Source organism: Exophiala mesophila (genome assembly GCF_000836275.1).
Source record: "Exophiala mesophila strain CBS 40295 unplaced genomic scaffold supercont1.1, whole genome shotgun sequence".
Classification (NCBI taxonomy): Eukaryota; Fungi; Ascomycota; class Eurotiomycetes; order Chaetothyriales; family Herpotrichiellaceae; genus Exophiala; species Exophiala mesophila.
The window spans coordinates 4,017,850-4,033,169 of NW_015622504.1; the positions used below are offsets into that span (position 1 = coordinate 4,017,850).

General features: G+C 50.4%; 5 protein-coding genes across 7 annotated transcripts; 1 reads left to right on the forward strand and 4 right to left on the reverse strand.

Moving 5' to 3' along the window:
* Positions 1-227: 227 nt before the first annotated feature.
* On the reverse strand, positions 228-1,747 carry PV10_01284 (uncharacterized protein; the record flags this gene model as incomplete). The annotated part of the gene is made up of 2 exons (XM_016365470.1): positions 1,445-1,747; positions 228-1,393 (listed from the first exon to the last, which is right to left on the reverse strand). Exons 1-2 carry the CDS (start codon positions 1,689-1,691, stop codon positions 228-230), a joined length of 1,413 nt encoding a protein of 470 aa, XP_016229119.1. The 5' UTR covers positions 1,692-1,747.
* PV10_01285 (uncharacterized protein) lies at positions 1,728-3,903 on the reverse strand. The gene is made up of 4 exons (XM_016365471.1): positions 3,581-3,903; positions 3,498-3,527; positions 2,455-3,438; positions 1,728-2,398 (listed from the first exon to the last, which is right to left on the reverse strand). The coding sequence occupies exons 1-4, from the start codon at positions 3,650-3,652 to the stop codon at positions 2,129-2,131; spliced, it is 1,356 nt and encodes a 451-aa protein (XP_016229120.1). The 5' UTR covers positions 3,653-3,903; the 3' UTR covers positions 1,728-2,128.
* Positions 3,904-4,270: 367 nt separating this feature from the next.
* PV10_01286 (uncharacterized protein) lies at positions 4,271-7,286 on the reverse strand. The gene has a single exon (XM_016365472.1). The coding sequence runs from the start codon at positions 6,820-6,822 to the stop codon at positions 4,561-4,563; it is 2,262 nt and encodes a 753-aa protein (XP_016229121.1). The 5' UTR covers positions 6,823-7,286; the 3' UTR covers positions 4,271-4,560.
* A 1,579-nt stretch (positions 7,287-8,865) lies between these two features.
* Positions 8,866-9,541, reverse strand: PV10_01287 (uncharacterized protein; the record flags this gene model as incomplete). The annotated part of the gene is made up of 2 exons (XM_016365473.1): positions 8,866-9,230; positions 9,280-9,541. The coding sequence occupies 2 exons, from the start codon at positions 9,539-9,541 to the stop codon at positions 8,869-8,871; spliced, it is 624 nt and encodes a 207-aa protein (XP_016229122.1). The 3' UTR covers positions 8,866-8,868.
* A 1,177-nt stretch (positions 9,542-10,718) lies between these two features.
* Positions 10,719-15,249, forward strand: PV10_01288. 3 transcript variants are annotated; one of them, XM_016365475.1, is made up of 3 exons: positions 10,719-11,732; positions 11,785-14,526; positions 14,578-15,249. In XM_016365475.1, exons 1-3 carry the CDS (start codon positions 11,328-11,330, stop codon positions 14,716-14,718), a joined length of 3,288 nt encoding a protein of 1,095 aa, XP_016229124.1. In that variant the 5' UTR covers positions 10,719-11,327; the 3' UTR covers positions 14,719-15,249. The 3 variants fall into 3 exon arrangements, with proteins under 3 accessions (XP_016229124.1, XP_016229125.1, XP_016229123.1); XM_016365476.1 differs by having other exon boundaries at positions 10,719-14,526; XM_016365474.1 differs by having other exon boundaries at positions 11,785-15,249.
* Positions 15,250-15,320: the final 71 nt, after the last annotated feature.

The following is a 15,320-nucleotide window of genomic DNA, read 5'->3' on the forward strand; positions in this document are numbered from 1 at the left end:
CGTTGAGTTCAGGGTTCTGCAGCTGGAGTAGGCTGTGCGGGCGGGCCCAAGGCCGATTCTGAGAATCTTTTGAGAGGTTTTTGACTGCTGCTAGCATCTTCGCAGTGCTCATTGCCGCCTTTCTTGTTGAACAAAATATCATGACCGGTTTTCCGCAGCTATATCGAGAGATTATGTCCGGCAGTCTTTGGGCTCTTAGCAGGTGGTAAATAGGGATTTGACTTTGCTTACTGTTTCGTCAATTTTGCTTCAAAGGCAAACTCGTTGGAGCCTCCCTCAAATCCCCGTACAACTTTATTCAACTGCACAGGTCGAAAGGACTCGCCAAATACTTCTCGGTACGCGGGGAGATGCTGCAGGCTCGAGCTCTTACCCAGCCAGACAGCAATATCTTCCGAATTCGGGACTGTAGCAGAAAGAGCAAGAAATCTAATATCTGGAACCACAGACTTCATTCGTGAAACCACTGCTTCTAAGGTTGCGCCTCGTGATTCCTTTAGAATATGGACTTCGTCCACTAGGAAGAGCTTGACTAGGTGCATTAGTTTCGTGTGGTCTTTCCACTTGCGCGTGATACTGTCCCATTTCTCAGGGGTTGTGATGATGATGTCAGCCGATTGAACCTTCGACAGATCAAAGATATCGGTGTCTCCAGTAAGTTCTGCACAGCTCAAATTCAGTATTGTAAACTTGGACTGCCAGTCCTTGTATCGTTCTGCACACAGAGACTTTGTTGGAGCTTGGTAGATGACCTTGAAGTCCGAAGATCTTTGTTCCGCAACCAATTTGCATATTGCAATTTCCATGATGGCTGTTTTACCACTTCCTGTAGGAGCAGAGATGACAATGTTGTCGTTGCTCTCGAACGCGGCAGCGAAGCATTTGGACTGGACCGCATTGAAGAGCTTGAATGGAAACACAGACCGAAGTTGGTCTGGAAGAGTGGAAGTAGAGACGAGTGGAATGTCTTGCACAATGGGAAGGGTGCTGGCGTTGTGGCTTCCTGCCTCTGGCAGTCTGCGATTGATCTCTATGTTTGAGACAGCGCCGCCTGCGGCTGGTGATCGTGTTAGATGTAATTCATGTTGCAAATGAGTACCAGGTGCTTTTCTTGTCTTTGTCTTTCTGTGAAGCACAGAGATCGTGGGACTAGTGGAGGGGAGAGTCGGCGATGAAGTTTGAGGTTCTGGTGGATGGAGAAACGGCGTACGAGCTGCTTGTTTTAGGACATGTCTCGGCCATGATGGCAGCAACTCACGAGTAATCATCTGTCCTAAAGGGGTCCTGAGTGGCATTCCCGAAAAATGGCCATCTGAGACGCTTATTGGTTGCAGGGCTCTTTCTTGCCTCGTCGCAGAAGCTTGCGAGTTCGCCTCGACCAGAAGACTCTTGTCTATATATCACATCAGCCTCTTGAAAAAAAAAACTTGTCCTTCCCCAGTACCGAAATCATCCAAGGTATCATTTTCCAGCGAAGGAAAGAAGTCCCGGGAAGACTCATGAGGTGATCTGTGGCCAAGGCTATAATATCCATGGTTGGTACTTGATACAACATGGGGACGGCGTGACACAGATTGGACAGGAGGTCGGTAGAAGTATTCGCTGCGAACTTCGGCAGCAGAGTGGATTCTCTCAGGATCACGGCGCCTGCCTAGGCCGGTGGCGACTGGTCGAACGCCGAAAGCCATCATTGAATCTAGGGGTTGCGTGGAAGATGAAATTCAGGGTCTCACGGATGGGGGGAAAGAGAAGGGAAATGCCTCCATTATATCACGAGGAAAGAATGGTTCCGCAAGTATTGATGAAGAAGGGACGTCGGGCAACTCAGGGTCGCTCTTGCCGTTGCTTTTGTATATTGGACTGTCAACACCGAGGGTGACAGAGACGGTGACATTTGGTGATCCTTGTTGAACACTAACCTCGAACAACGAGATGGCCTCATAGAAAGTACTTGGGCTAGTCTCGTTGCCAACAAATCGCCACTATGTGATGTTCCCAGAATCTGCATAATTGCACTCATGGGAAAGCCTGTTGCTGAAAAGGCTATTAAACCGTCACAATTTCCTATTATATGCATCTCTCCTGACGTGAGCTCGTTTCGTTATATAGGGGGGCATGGCCTAGCGTATCAATTATGGTGCTTCGTGAAGTATCCAACAGACTCTGGTTTTCGCTTCTTATGGGATGGGGAACTCGGTCGCGACGTGGCCAGCGCAGTTTCTTGTGTACTCAGAGGAGTTTTGGGAATCTGGATCGACATATCGTTCATCTCTGGTGGGGAAGGAATGGCCATCTTATCATTGTTCGTCAGTCTGATATGTGGGACCGATTGAGTACGAGCTTCTTCCGTGTTGTAAAGCCACGTTGCTGCAAGAACCATGAACGCTCCAAGGAGAAACTGCAGAAGAGTCAGCCAATGATTTAGCACGCGCAAGCAAGAAAAGACCCTCATACATGGTTGGTTGCGTCAAAATCAAAAAAGATCAAGCTCGCAAGACTGCTCAGAACCATGCTGATGCTCACGGCGAAATTTTTCGAGACATTGTCTGCGTAGAAGATACAGAACGCTGCAACAATGCCGCCAAACGTTTGCACCAAGATTGAAAGGATGACAATCCAGTTGTAGCCTGCAAAAAAGCCGAATTTGGCCACACTTTCTCCATCCAGGAAGATGATACCTATGAAGAAGGCGGGGAACAGAGAATAGAGGGATAGTTGGACGTTGCGGATCCACAGAGAGGTGGCTTTGGGGGCCTCCTTGATTGTCTTTTCAAAGTAAACCCCAGCAAGGCCCGAGCAGACACAGACACCAACAACTGCCAGGAGGCCCACGGAAGAGTCCATCGCAGGCTCATCCAAACCCCACTGGTCTTCTTCAATCCCTTCGTATGTAGCCGACCTCTTTTGCAAGTGTGAGCCTGCTTCACCGAAACCGAGTGGCTGACGTGCGGGTTCCGCAGACCGTGGGACGTATACCCGCGTGTGGTGGCTCGATGCTAGAGTAGGGTCTGGTCCCTGTGGTAGTGACACGATGGCAACACCTACCATTAGGAGAATCAACGACAACCACTGTCGCCCCGTGATTGATCTCCGGAGAAGAATCACACTGAGCACAGCTGTCACAAAGATCTTGAGTTGATATGTAACATGGAAAGTAGCAGCATCCAAATTCGAGATTCCGACATATTGCAGACTGTTGGCCAGGGTATAAAGACTGGCTGGGATGGCCATTTTCCAGCTGTCCCCCGCAAATATGGCACTCGCTAGTGTGCTGAGGAGCGAGGTGGCCGGTGCCGATCGGGAGACAGACAGGGAAATCTCGTAGAGTGAGATTGTCAGGCATACGGCGAGCTTAACCAGCTCTACAAGGAATACGGCGGTGGAGGGTAGGTAGCGATGGCCATCGGGCGTTGGCATGACTCGAGAATAATGTAGAATCTGCACAGCATGTCAGTTAGGGCCGCTTTGGTCTCGAGAACTGCGGCCTAGGGACATACCAGAATGAAGGCGGAAAATTGAACTGTCAACTGCCAGTTGTCAGTTATGGTATTACTATCAGGGCTTTGTTGGTTTCACTAACGATGCTCAACGTAAGACTTCGCAAAGACATCCCAAAGAGCCGTGGCGTCGGCCGTGACCTCTCTACCCCCATGATGTCGTCGTGTTGTCTCAACCACACAGATGAATTTTGGTATTTGTCTGCAGCCGCTCTGTCCTCATGAACTGCGCCTGGCAGTCAGGAGTTGGCTGCGAGCGGGGTGACTTGGAAATGGGAACAAAGGACAAAGGAGTGGACCGGCGCTTTGCGTTGTTGTGCCGTGGACAACGTGTGATGAGAGATGGTCGAATGGATAGGATGGGATGAGATGGGATGGGACGGGCGACGTAGAAGGTGAAGTAGAGATGGTCAGCCGACACATCCAGTCAAGAAAATCATAAAGTCAAGTGGAGGTGTGCACAACAATCGAAGGAATTGGCGAATACGGGTAGGATGACTAGGACGGGGATCGTGTTTTCAGGCGCGTCAATTGGGCACGGCCTCGCGTATTGCCTCTAACAATTCGCCTGGTTTGGATCCTAAACTTGGACCTTGTGCGTCATGATCAACTATTTTGGTCATGGCACAAGCCTCTTGGGCTCTTGTAAGCATCCACTCTAGCTTTGAGGGACGCCCCGCGGCCTCTAAAACCCGCCAATCTCAACATTGTTTAAGCCCCTTGACCCAAAAAGACTCCATCCGCCTGCTGGGGTGACCATCAATCGATCGAGGTTGGTAGCTATTGTAGTGACGCGTGTCATAGTTCGAAGGTCTCAAAATCATTGCGTGTTCTCTGCTCTCACAGCTTCAAAAAAAGAAATGCTATGACATGCTATTCAGGTTTCATACAGACAACTTTGTCCATGGCGCTCCCAATCCCAACATCTCAGTGTTACATGATTCCTCCCGTCTGGAAGCTTGTTAATGTACAGTGACGATGGCCAAAGATGACTACGTCGATTTGGTTGGCAAGTTCAGATGAACCGCCCAGGAGACAGAATACTTATTGAGACACTTGCATCTCAGTGTGCTGCGGCTTGTGTCACGGCTGCCTTGCTAGAAGGCTCCCATCCGGAGTAAGGCCAATCGATATAATCCTGTGATGCGGCATCATCCTTGACAGATACTTGCTGGAATCTTTCCAGGTTCGCGACGTACGCTTTGTCTGTCCGACTGCTAAACCGATCCAGTGAGTCGTTGGTACCAGTAGAAGTGGAAAAAAAGGTAGATTGACTCATCCGATTGGCAGGGGTCGCCACTGTTGCACGAAATGAAGGCGATCTCACCGCCAGAGGCGATTGCAGTTCTGGGTATTGTCCTATCGATGCCTCAGTGCCACAGCTAGCGATTGAGAATCGATGACTAGCATCGTGGGAAGCTCCAGTTTGGAAAGTGGTACACGAAGCTTGGTCAAAGTGTATTTCAGGGTTGCCCGAGCGTGACAGGTTCTGGTGTCGCGGTCGCGACGTTGAGAGTATGTCGAGAGAGTTTGAGCTGAGCCCCTGTGGTGGGGATCGATATTGCCGAACAGAAAGGTCTGGAGTTCGAGTTCTTAAAGCTTGCGCTTGCGCTTGCAGTTGCAATCTCCTGGGAGAATAACGAGTTTGATCAAGTGCGGCTCGTTTCAGTCTCATTGCTGCCAATAATGATTCTTCTTGTCTGGTCACGCTCATAAGCCTACGGCTCTCGATACTGGCTGTATCAGACCCATACTGTGGGAAACGGCGAGATGCCGAAGTCTCTGTGGGTGTCGCTGGAAAAGAAACAAGCAGATCATTCTCATCCGTATAACGTTCAGAGGAGTGATCCCTGAAGTATGCCGACCGATCTGGGGGTCTGGTCTGGCGCATTATTGACATATGCCTCAGGTCGCGTTCTTTGACTTTTCCAGCTTCAGGTACCACTTCAACTGACGCACTTTGTTTGGTATCAATGGCTTTCGCGGTCACAATCTCAATTTCTGACTCCATCAAGTCATCCAAGGCTATACTATCACGCAGTCGTGGAAGGGTCTCCGTCTTAGTAATGGACACTGGGGGAGGCACTTCATCGTCATCTGAGGACGAGAGATCAAGGATGCTGTTTGTATGAAGGTCGGTTGAAGCTAGTGAAGCGGCCTTGGTCTTCTGGAAAGCTTGTCGGTTCACACCTTGGCTGAGGCTTGTTCGTGAAGCCTTTGCTGTCAACGTTGACACGCGAGGGGGAATGGCTGACGGGGGAAGATGGTACCGGCTCGATTTTTTGGAAGATTCCGATATGGCGTCTTGAGCGGAAATTCTGGACTCGTTCTGGTTTTGGCATGTATCCTCAGTGCTTTCGGGTACGGGGTCGAACCTGCCGCTCTCGAATGCCAGCGCCATACCTGATACGAAGCTAGGAGAAAATTCTGGCTCGTGGATACTCTCGATGTCACTGATATCGACTTCGATGTTATCGAACCAATATTTTGCTCCTGCTTTCGGTTTCCTGCTATTGATCTTCATGTGTTGCGTGTTGTTCAATGTGTTTGACGATGTTGCATGCTTTGCACTATATCTGTGACTTTCTCTCTCTGGTGTTGCATTTTGGAACCGGACTCCTTTGAAGGATTTTGTGCGATTTATCTGTTCTTGAGAGTGTTGACGGTGTTGAAGTGTCTGTTCTCCATACCGTTGATGAGTGGTGTTTCGTGGCGAGCGAATGATAGATGATGGAGGGGGATTTTGTTTGACCAGTTTGCGACTGTCTGACTTTTGGTACTTGGTCAACGACCTGAGGAGTCGTAATGAACGTGGAGACGCCATGTTGTCCGAAGTTGATGGCGAAGCGTCCTTCCTGAGAGCTAGGTCTCTTCGTGATGATTCCGACGTTTGTTGAGAGATAGCAAGAGGCACCTTGTCCCCGTCATAATAGGAATGTAGAGATGAAGAAGAGATTGGCTGCTGCAGACGTCGTGGCCGGCTGGAAGGTGTGGTTTCGTTGATATTGAACTCTTCATGGAGAAGGACCGAGGAAGCTTTCAAGTGGAGAGTCGGAAGATCACGAGGTACTGGAGGAGGTGGTGTTGAGGGCGAACCAAATTCAGTTGTGGCATCAGATAACGCTGGCCCTGACGGTCTCGCCGCAACGATCGAGGAACTCATACTCTGGCTGCGTGCCGAGTCCAGTGCAGTCTTTGTAATTCCAAGAATATGTTGTGCCTTGTCGTCTCTCTCGTCTATGTGTCTGGATAGCCTTTGGCCGTCTGATTTGCCCCGGCGTAAGGCGCTAGGTAGGCTGAACCCATGGCTCTTTCCCGAAAACATGACGATTGGTCAAAGTATTATGAATCTTGCTACCGTATGCGCATTTCGGCCATGAAGTGCTCCCGCCGATATGCTGGCAGTTGTCAAATCCGAGTTGTGTGGGAATATGATACTTGTGTCGCTAGTATCTTATGTCCCGAGGCAGATAGAAGTACGTTGGTCGAGGTATGGTCTTGTTCGATTTGATAAGTCGGCGAAGTAGCGTGATGTCTGGCAGTAGGGTCGGAGGTTATCTTCGCAGCAACGTTGTGATCATCGCCCTGCGCTGTTATCGCTGTGTTGAGGCCAAGAAGAAGGGTGGACTGCGATGTCTAAACGGGCGGAAGAGCGGGCGTAGGTGTGTCGAGGGGTACAGAATGGTAGGAGCATTGTGTATAGGAGGATCGATGGGATGTAGACGGGCCTCAGGGTGGATTGTCTGGAGAGTCCAGAGGCCGATCAGGCGGGCGTGATGGGCATCCATGGTACCAGAAACGGCACAAGAGCCCACAGGTGTGTTGCGTTACAAGACCAACGACGCGATAAACTATGGACCAACACAGCTTAGGCGTGGGCGTTAGTTGCTCCAGTGGATGCGCCAGGAACGGGGCTCAGGCACAAGGGAGTTTTGTACCTGTGGGTGTGTTGAATTTGCGACTCACTCCTGTACTCCGTAGCATGCGTGGCACTCTAGGCAGTGGATGAGCGGAGCCTTGGATGGTGAGAATGACATGCTGTACGCTCCCTTCGTCCTCGAAGATTTTGCGTTTGATGCTCGAGTCGGTGTCAGCGGTAGCAGGGGTCACGGGAGTCTCACGGAAGGGCCGGTGCTCGAGCCGCGGAGTCTCATAGAGAAGAAGGCTTGTGGCTTGAGTCTAAGATCCTAATCGAGATCATGGGCTGACCACCATACCTAACCCGTGACCACAAGCACGGGGGAGACATGCATGGTGTATGTCAAGATCCCAGGGACCAGTTCGAAGCCTGAAGATATCTCATGTGGAAGCCCAGGAAGGGCTGTCATGGTGTCACCTCCACATGGCCTTGGTGCCTTGGTTCGAACACTTGCTTCCAATGTGTGTTTAACTACCCATCAGAATGGGGCAAGGAATCTGAAGGAGGCCCGCCCCCGACCCACCCATCTGAAGCATGTGTATCATGCCGTGGTAGATATGTACTGTAGAAATAAAAGTAGGATTCCAAAGGGTTCAATCCAGGTCCAAGGCATTTGGCTACCGAGCCACCAAGAGCCATCAGCCCAAAGAACACACTACTATCTTCTTAGTTCAACTCACAACGCACGAAGAGACCAATTTTGATTTGATGGAAACCCATCACCGCTTTCTGATAGCAATTCTCTACTTCGGGAAAAGTGAAATTGGCGTACCGTTAATAAGTACAGAATAGCCCGAGGGCCTTCAAGCCGCCTGGCCAACTACCTCCACGGGTCTAACCTAAACAAGATCTAGGAGGCCCGGGGGGCTCGCGGGGGTACCTCGTCCCTCGGTCCTCAACTTCGAGTGATAATAGGCCACACCTCCCGCATTGATCTTCAGGGGCTGCAGCCTACGAGTATGCGTACAGCATAGAGACGACACTTCCAAAGAAATGTCGTGGGCCTTGATCAGAGTCGATCAGTGCATTATTCATGCTTGTGAACTCAACCAAACCGGCTGGTTGGTACTAGATTTGCATGACCTTTTCTCCATCAGCATCATGTTCATTCACGCCTCTAGCTACAGTTGGTATGCTCTCCGGAAGCACCCTGAACGTACGTTGCTTCCCTTTTTCTCACTCCTTCTATCTCTCTCGACATGACCAGCTAGTCTATCGAGCTTAGCTTTCCCTAAACCTACATCCTCGATGGGTTCGTGTGGGCAACTCTATACTCCCAGCAATAAGAGGTGAGATTCAAGACTTTTTTTGGGGGAGCTGCAAGTTGTTCTGGCCAGTCTGCAGGGATGCCTCTGAGATTGTGTTGGATTGTTGTGCTCCAGCTGCAACGCTTCCAGCTGAGCCTTTAATGAGTCGCGGTTAGGAGGTGGTACGACAATCGTGTGGATTGTTTTATTTCCTGGTGGACATCAGCGGATGAATTGGACGGCTAGATCGTGACTCTTGCAATGTGGATGGGATGCTGTCCCTATGGGGCGACGAAGTTCTTTGCATAGTCCTCAGGTATTTGCTCATGGCAACGTCTTGCACACCGGATGATAATGATGGAGGCGCCAACGAGCGAATCTCTGTGTGGACATGATGGTGACTTGTCTCCATATTCCCGCCAGAATGATCACCGTCATCCCACAGGAGATCCAATATCGGCCTTCCGCCTAAAGGTTTGTCTTGTTCGGCATCTGTAAAGTGTTTAGGTTGGTACAAGAGGGGCCAGGCTTGAGTGTAGGCGAGACTCATGCCCAACTTGATGCGAGCTATGTAGGGAATGTTAGCACCGTCCACAGGAAAGGATGATGGTAATACCTGGCAGACGAGGGAGGCCCTTGAGGGAGCTCAGTAAATTGCGTATCGCAACCTTCAATCCCTGGTGGATTTGGGTGGTTAAGAATGTTTGTTTGTTAGTTCCAAAGTGAATGGTGTCTGGTCGTCCGTCCTTATACTGGAATGCAAAGCTGTATGTCTCGATTGGAGTCTGAGTATTGGCGTTGTCTTGGACAACAAAGATCTGCAGAGCTTCCAAGTGACTGTTGCGCAGATACTCGAACACGCCTTCCTCCTGTACCATTTGTCTGTCAGCATAGGAAAACATCAACGCGGTGTGGTCAATACTAGCACAGCAAGCATCCAGTCAGCGTCGCGGTTCCCACCTTTGACGAGTATCCTGAGCTCCTGCGATCTGCCTATGGATGTCAAATCAAGATGGCATAATGAAGAGTACAAATCGTTCTGATGAAGTTGAGTGGCATGTTCAGCCTGTCCAATGAATCTGGTTTGGAAGCAGGACGCCTGCCATGGAAGGAGTTCCCTCGTCCAACAAATACACGCAAGTGAGGCGTTGAGAAAGATTTGAGTCCAGGCAAGGCTGAGCTTGGCCAAATCATGCCGGGTCTCATATCTTTGAAGCGAATCAGTTGACATGACGCCGCTGGTTATAGTCTGAGTCTGGCAGAGGTCATGGCAATAAAGTCTCCGTATGACATCCAAGTTTCTTGGAACAGTGAGAATCGAGATACAACCAAGAGTGCTCATCACGAGGCCACCGTGTTTCCGGTCATAGGGAAAGAGCTACGGTGAGTACGCGGACCTACCTCTTTTGCGCGACACACTCAAATCTGGGTACCTACCTCCCTGCGCATGGCAAGGCCACAGTGAGTACTCGTTCAGGCATTTGCTAGTCCCTTGTACACTGCAGCGCACTCGTGGCAGCGAACTTTGAAAGTAGCATGGCATGTTTTATTAGATGGGCGAGCAACCTCAAATGAAGGGCTGGCTAGGAAGTGCAATTGATAACTTCAGATGCGATGGAAGGTGTCATGGGTGTCAAAGATTGTTAGACGTGTGGCAATAATGGTAATGGCGTCAGTGCCAATAAATCTCTGACACCCGCCATACTACTTGTGTACAATTTACAATGTATACCTCTAGGTAGATATTGCTTTACGACATACTGTAGAAGATATCAAATAAACCCGAGTTTGTGTCAATGCACATCAATAGACTTGATAAATCATAGCAGCCTTCCTATTGGTGAGCGCTTACATCCCATGGCATTATTCATCAAGTCTAGATGCTAACCAGCCGGGTTTCCCCGCTTCTGGTAGCTTCTGGTACGGGCAGAGCCACAAGGCCAATTTGTGGTGGTGTGTGCCTATGCGTATGGCTATGGGGTGCCTAACAATAAGAGTCGTAGGTGACATCCAGGCACACAGTCACACATTTCGGCCGTCACCTTGGCCGTCTAAGTAGTCCGTCACGTCCGTGCCTGTCTACAGCGGAGTAGAAGGTGGCAATTCGGAAAACCGCACCAAAGACTCCAAAAGGCTCCCACACTAAATTCACAGTCCCACTATTTCCACCGTGTGAGGACCTCGCTAATTCTGGACAACTCCTTCCGCTGCTCCCTCCACGCCATCCATCACACTCTATCCCACCTTCAAATCTCGATATCCTACATCCAGCCTCTCACAGATCCTTGACTAGCCATGTTCATGTCGAGGGCAGACGGAGAATTCTAAACACACTTTCCACAGCCCTTACCACCTGCATCTGTCGATTCAGACCCTACGGCAATCACGAAATCACCCTCGGCTTTGGGTCGCTTCTGTCCCGCGTCAACTTCAACTTCTACGGTGCTGTTAACCTCTGCCGTTATTTGCTCGAACCAGTGGTCCCTACCCTGTCCAATCCACACTTGGGTTTGAACCTACCCAGTTCCATCAAAAAAATCTCGATCGATCACTTCACCAAATCGGTCTTGGGACGCGCCACGAGCCTCCTATCTTGCGTGCCCAATTTCTGATGATTTCGACTCTCGGATTTTCCACACATCTACAGCGTTGATCACATTGGCCATGGACGAAGAGGAGGAGGTCGCCCATAATGCCTCGTATGAACCTCAGCGATCGAAGCGACCACACTTGCACGTCTATCGACCCATTACAAACTCGAGCGAAGACTTTACACCCTTGAACGAGCCTTCACAATCGTCACAGTCTGCTCATCCGAATGCCCTACTAGGCCAACTCTCCTTTGCCCCGGCCACACAGACAACTGTTGTCACTACAACCACGACCACGACCACCAAATTCCCCCCCTTCGCAATTCCTCGTCCACGACACGCACATCAACTCGACCGCAAAAACTACCCGCTTGCTGCGACACCAACACCTCCAAGCCTTAGAAATATCCACTTCGAGATTGGAGGAAAGCCCACGGTGTTCCGAGAAGCCGCAGATACAACTTTGGAACTCGAACAGGTATACTGCTCTTGTGTCATATTGTTTAAGTCTACTAACGCAAAAATTTCAGTTTCAAGAGGAGCGTCGCTCAATTCGAAATGCTGGGGGAACCCTTCAGACTGTCCAAAATTTCGAACCGACAAGAAATCTAGATGATGCTACGTTCTCGAGCTCCACACTCCTTTCAAGAGGTTCTCATCAGCGACCCGCCTCCCCGGATTCCTTGGCCGATACTGATGGCCACTCTACTCAAGCAATGTCCTCCCCGACACTCAGTCAGAATGATAGCGGCATCCGACAAGGTCGTCGCCATGACCGAGGCCTCATTTCTTCGTTCTCCCGCATCCAGAACAACGAAAATACAGACCCAATAACCCCCGAAAGCTCCTCAAGGCCACAGCGCTCAACTCGTCGAGCAGTGACTCGTGACGCTTCTGCCACTTCTCGGAACAGATCAACTCTCCTCCCGTCACCGAACATGGAACAAGTACCGACATTCCAATCCAGGCGATCGATAACACCGAAGCCACCGTCGCATCAGTCGCCTGCCGCACAAGAATCGGCAGGCTCGTCAACAGAGCATCTGGGCCACGTCCAAGCAAGAACACGAAGTGTTTCGCAAGAGGATCCTGTTCCCACACCACCAATCGATGATCTGGTCGATCCCTTGCCCACGCGTCCCGGAAGCCGACGCGCCCTGTCCTCTGTTCCTGCTCGCTTGCACGTCTCCGAAAGCCCGTCAGCACTCGATGGTAGCCTCCCAAGTCCCAGTCTCTCTCCAGTCACAGCTGCAGCAACTCTTCAGAATGCTGGCTACTTTGCGGCCGTCGACACTGAAACCGACACGGCCTCTCAAGATGACACCCAGACGTACGATGCCCCTTCTACTTACGAGCGACCTTCCTCGAATTCTCTTATCCCCGGTTCGAAACATATCCGCCCAACGCCTCACCAATCCTATGATCACAACCATGCCTTCTCAAGACCTTCAGTAGCCGACATCCCAGCTATGTTAGATTACTTTGAGACCATTCCTGACGAGTTGAAAAGCTACGTCATGCACCAACTCCTACGCCGCTGTCCCAAACCTACTCTCCAAATTGTCGCTGATGCAGTCAACCCGGCACTGAAATGCGATTTTATCTCAATGCTACCGTCCGAGCTTGCAATCAACATTATCAAATATCTGGACCTCCAAAGCCTCTGCAAAGGTGCGCAGGTCTGCCGCAAATGGAGACAAATGATCAACGGTGACGAGCGTGCATGGAAAGAATTATTCGATGCAGATGGTTACACTCTCCCTGAAGGCGAGCTCCAACAGGCGATTACCGACGGATGGGGTTGGCAGGACCCTTCTGGCGCTGATGGCCATGAGCAAAACATCGGTGCAAGTTCGAACATGAAGTCTGAGGCAGAAGTCGACTACTTATCGCCCTCTACCTCCCTATCAGGTGGCATCACCGGCCTTCTTCGACGGTCAAAACGCAAAGCAGCGACATTACTGTCGGGCCGCAACAAACAGGCTAAACGGAAGGATACCGATTATGACGACTCGGCTGACGTCATCCCAACTGATTGGATGAGTCAAATTTCCACTGCCGAGGGCCCTTATAACGCTGCCAACGCTGCCATGCTGGCGGTGCCTGATTCCAACGTTGGTCTCTCAAGTCTAAAAGGCCTTCATCTGTATAAATCACTTTATCGAAGACATCACTTGATTCGCCGGAACTGGATGTTCGAGGACACGAAACCCCAGCACCTTGCTTTCCGCGCACATGATACCCATGTGGTAACTTGTCTCCAGTTCGATACCGATAAAATCTTAACTGGAAGTGACGACAACAACATCAATGTGTATGAAACGAAAACTGGCATTTTGAAATCCATTCTGACCGGACATGAAGGAGGTGTTTGGGCGCTGCAATATGAAGGCAATACACTGGTGTCTGGGTCCACAGACAGATCTGTGCGAGTATGGAATATTCAAGAGGCACGTGAAACCCATGTGTTCCGTGGACACACCTCGACCGTACGATGCCTACAGATCGTCTCTCCTGTGAAGATTGGCGAAACTACAGAAGGGAAGCCGATCATGATGCCTAAACAGCCTTTGATCATCACAGGTTCACGAGATTCGACTCTTCGCGTATGGAAGCTTCCTCGTCCAGGAGACCCGATGTTCGTACAGACTGATAATGAGGGCGAGGCAGACGACTGTCCTTTCTTTGTCAGAACGTTGACTGGCCATCAACACTCTGTCCGAGCAATCGCCGCTCATGCAGATACACTAGTCAGCGGCAGCTACGATTACACAGTCCGTGTGTGGAAAATATCGACTGGAGAGACCATACACCGCCTTCAAGGCCACACACAGAAGGTCTACAGCGTTGTTCTCGACCATGCTCGCAATCGTTGCATAAGTGGATCTATGGACAACATGGTCCGGATCTGGGACTTGAACACCGGGTCAATGAAGTACACATTGGAGGGCCATACTTCTCTTGTTGGCCTCCTCGATTTGAATTGTGACAAACTCGTCTCCGCCGCAGCAGATTCCACGCTCCGCATCTGGGACCCCGAGAATGGCCAATGCAAAGCTACTCTCAGTGCCCATACCGGTGCTATCACCTGCTTCAAGCACGATGGGCAGAAAGTCATCAGCGGGTCAGACAGAGCGTTGAAACTTTGGAACATCAAGACGGGCGAGTGCGTCAAAGATCTCCTTTCCGACCTCAGCGGTGTCTGGCAGGTCAAGTTCAATGAGCGACGGTGTGTCGCTGCTGTTCAACGAGATGGCCTTACATATATTGAAGTAAGTCCCACCTACACTCCGCAGTGCCGAAATCATGCTAACATTCAGAAGGTTCTTGACTTTGGGGCAGCACGGGACGGTGTACCTGAGCATAACCGAGGCCGACGGATTGTTGTCGATGTCGACGGGGTTGAAACCAGCAATGACGATGGCGGCTATCTGGACCTTGACGGCAGCACGGATCCGCAATGAACTTGCATCCCATGATCATCATGTTCAAAATGACAAAAACAGAGCTTTCGATGGCTTGCGACATTTTCAGTCCTGAAACACCCTCGAGCGCTTGAGCGAATGAAATTTTAATGCGATTGATGACTGCTTTTAGCGGCAAATCTTGACGAGAAGTATGAGTGTTTCTCGCTCTCGGAGTGTTGAAACGGCGCATCCGTGACGACCAGCGGGCAGGCATTCTCAACGATAAGAATCGAAATGGGTATTAGCATGGTCTGGCAGGTTAAGATGGCTTTTCTGGAGAACAATGCACACTTCTTCCCGCGGCTATGAGTGTTACGAGTACGGAAGACTGAAAGATTACTGGTGGGGAGGAATTATCAGGACAGTGGGTAGGTGTTGTACAAAGTTCTTGCTCCCCGTGCAGCATGGCTATGAGAACTCCAGACTCAAAGTCTAGTCAAGCATTAGACAGAGAAAAGATATTCAAACCTTAACTGACTGCCTGACATGACACCAATGACTGTATTCGATGGACCGCAAAGAAGTGCACCTGTTGAGGTATACCTATGCTTCGTGAATATGTCACTTGCATGTGGTTGAATCCACACGAAGATTTCCGT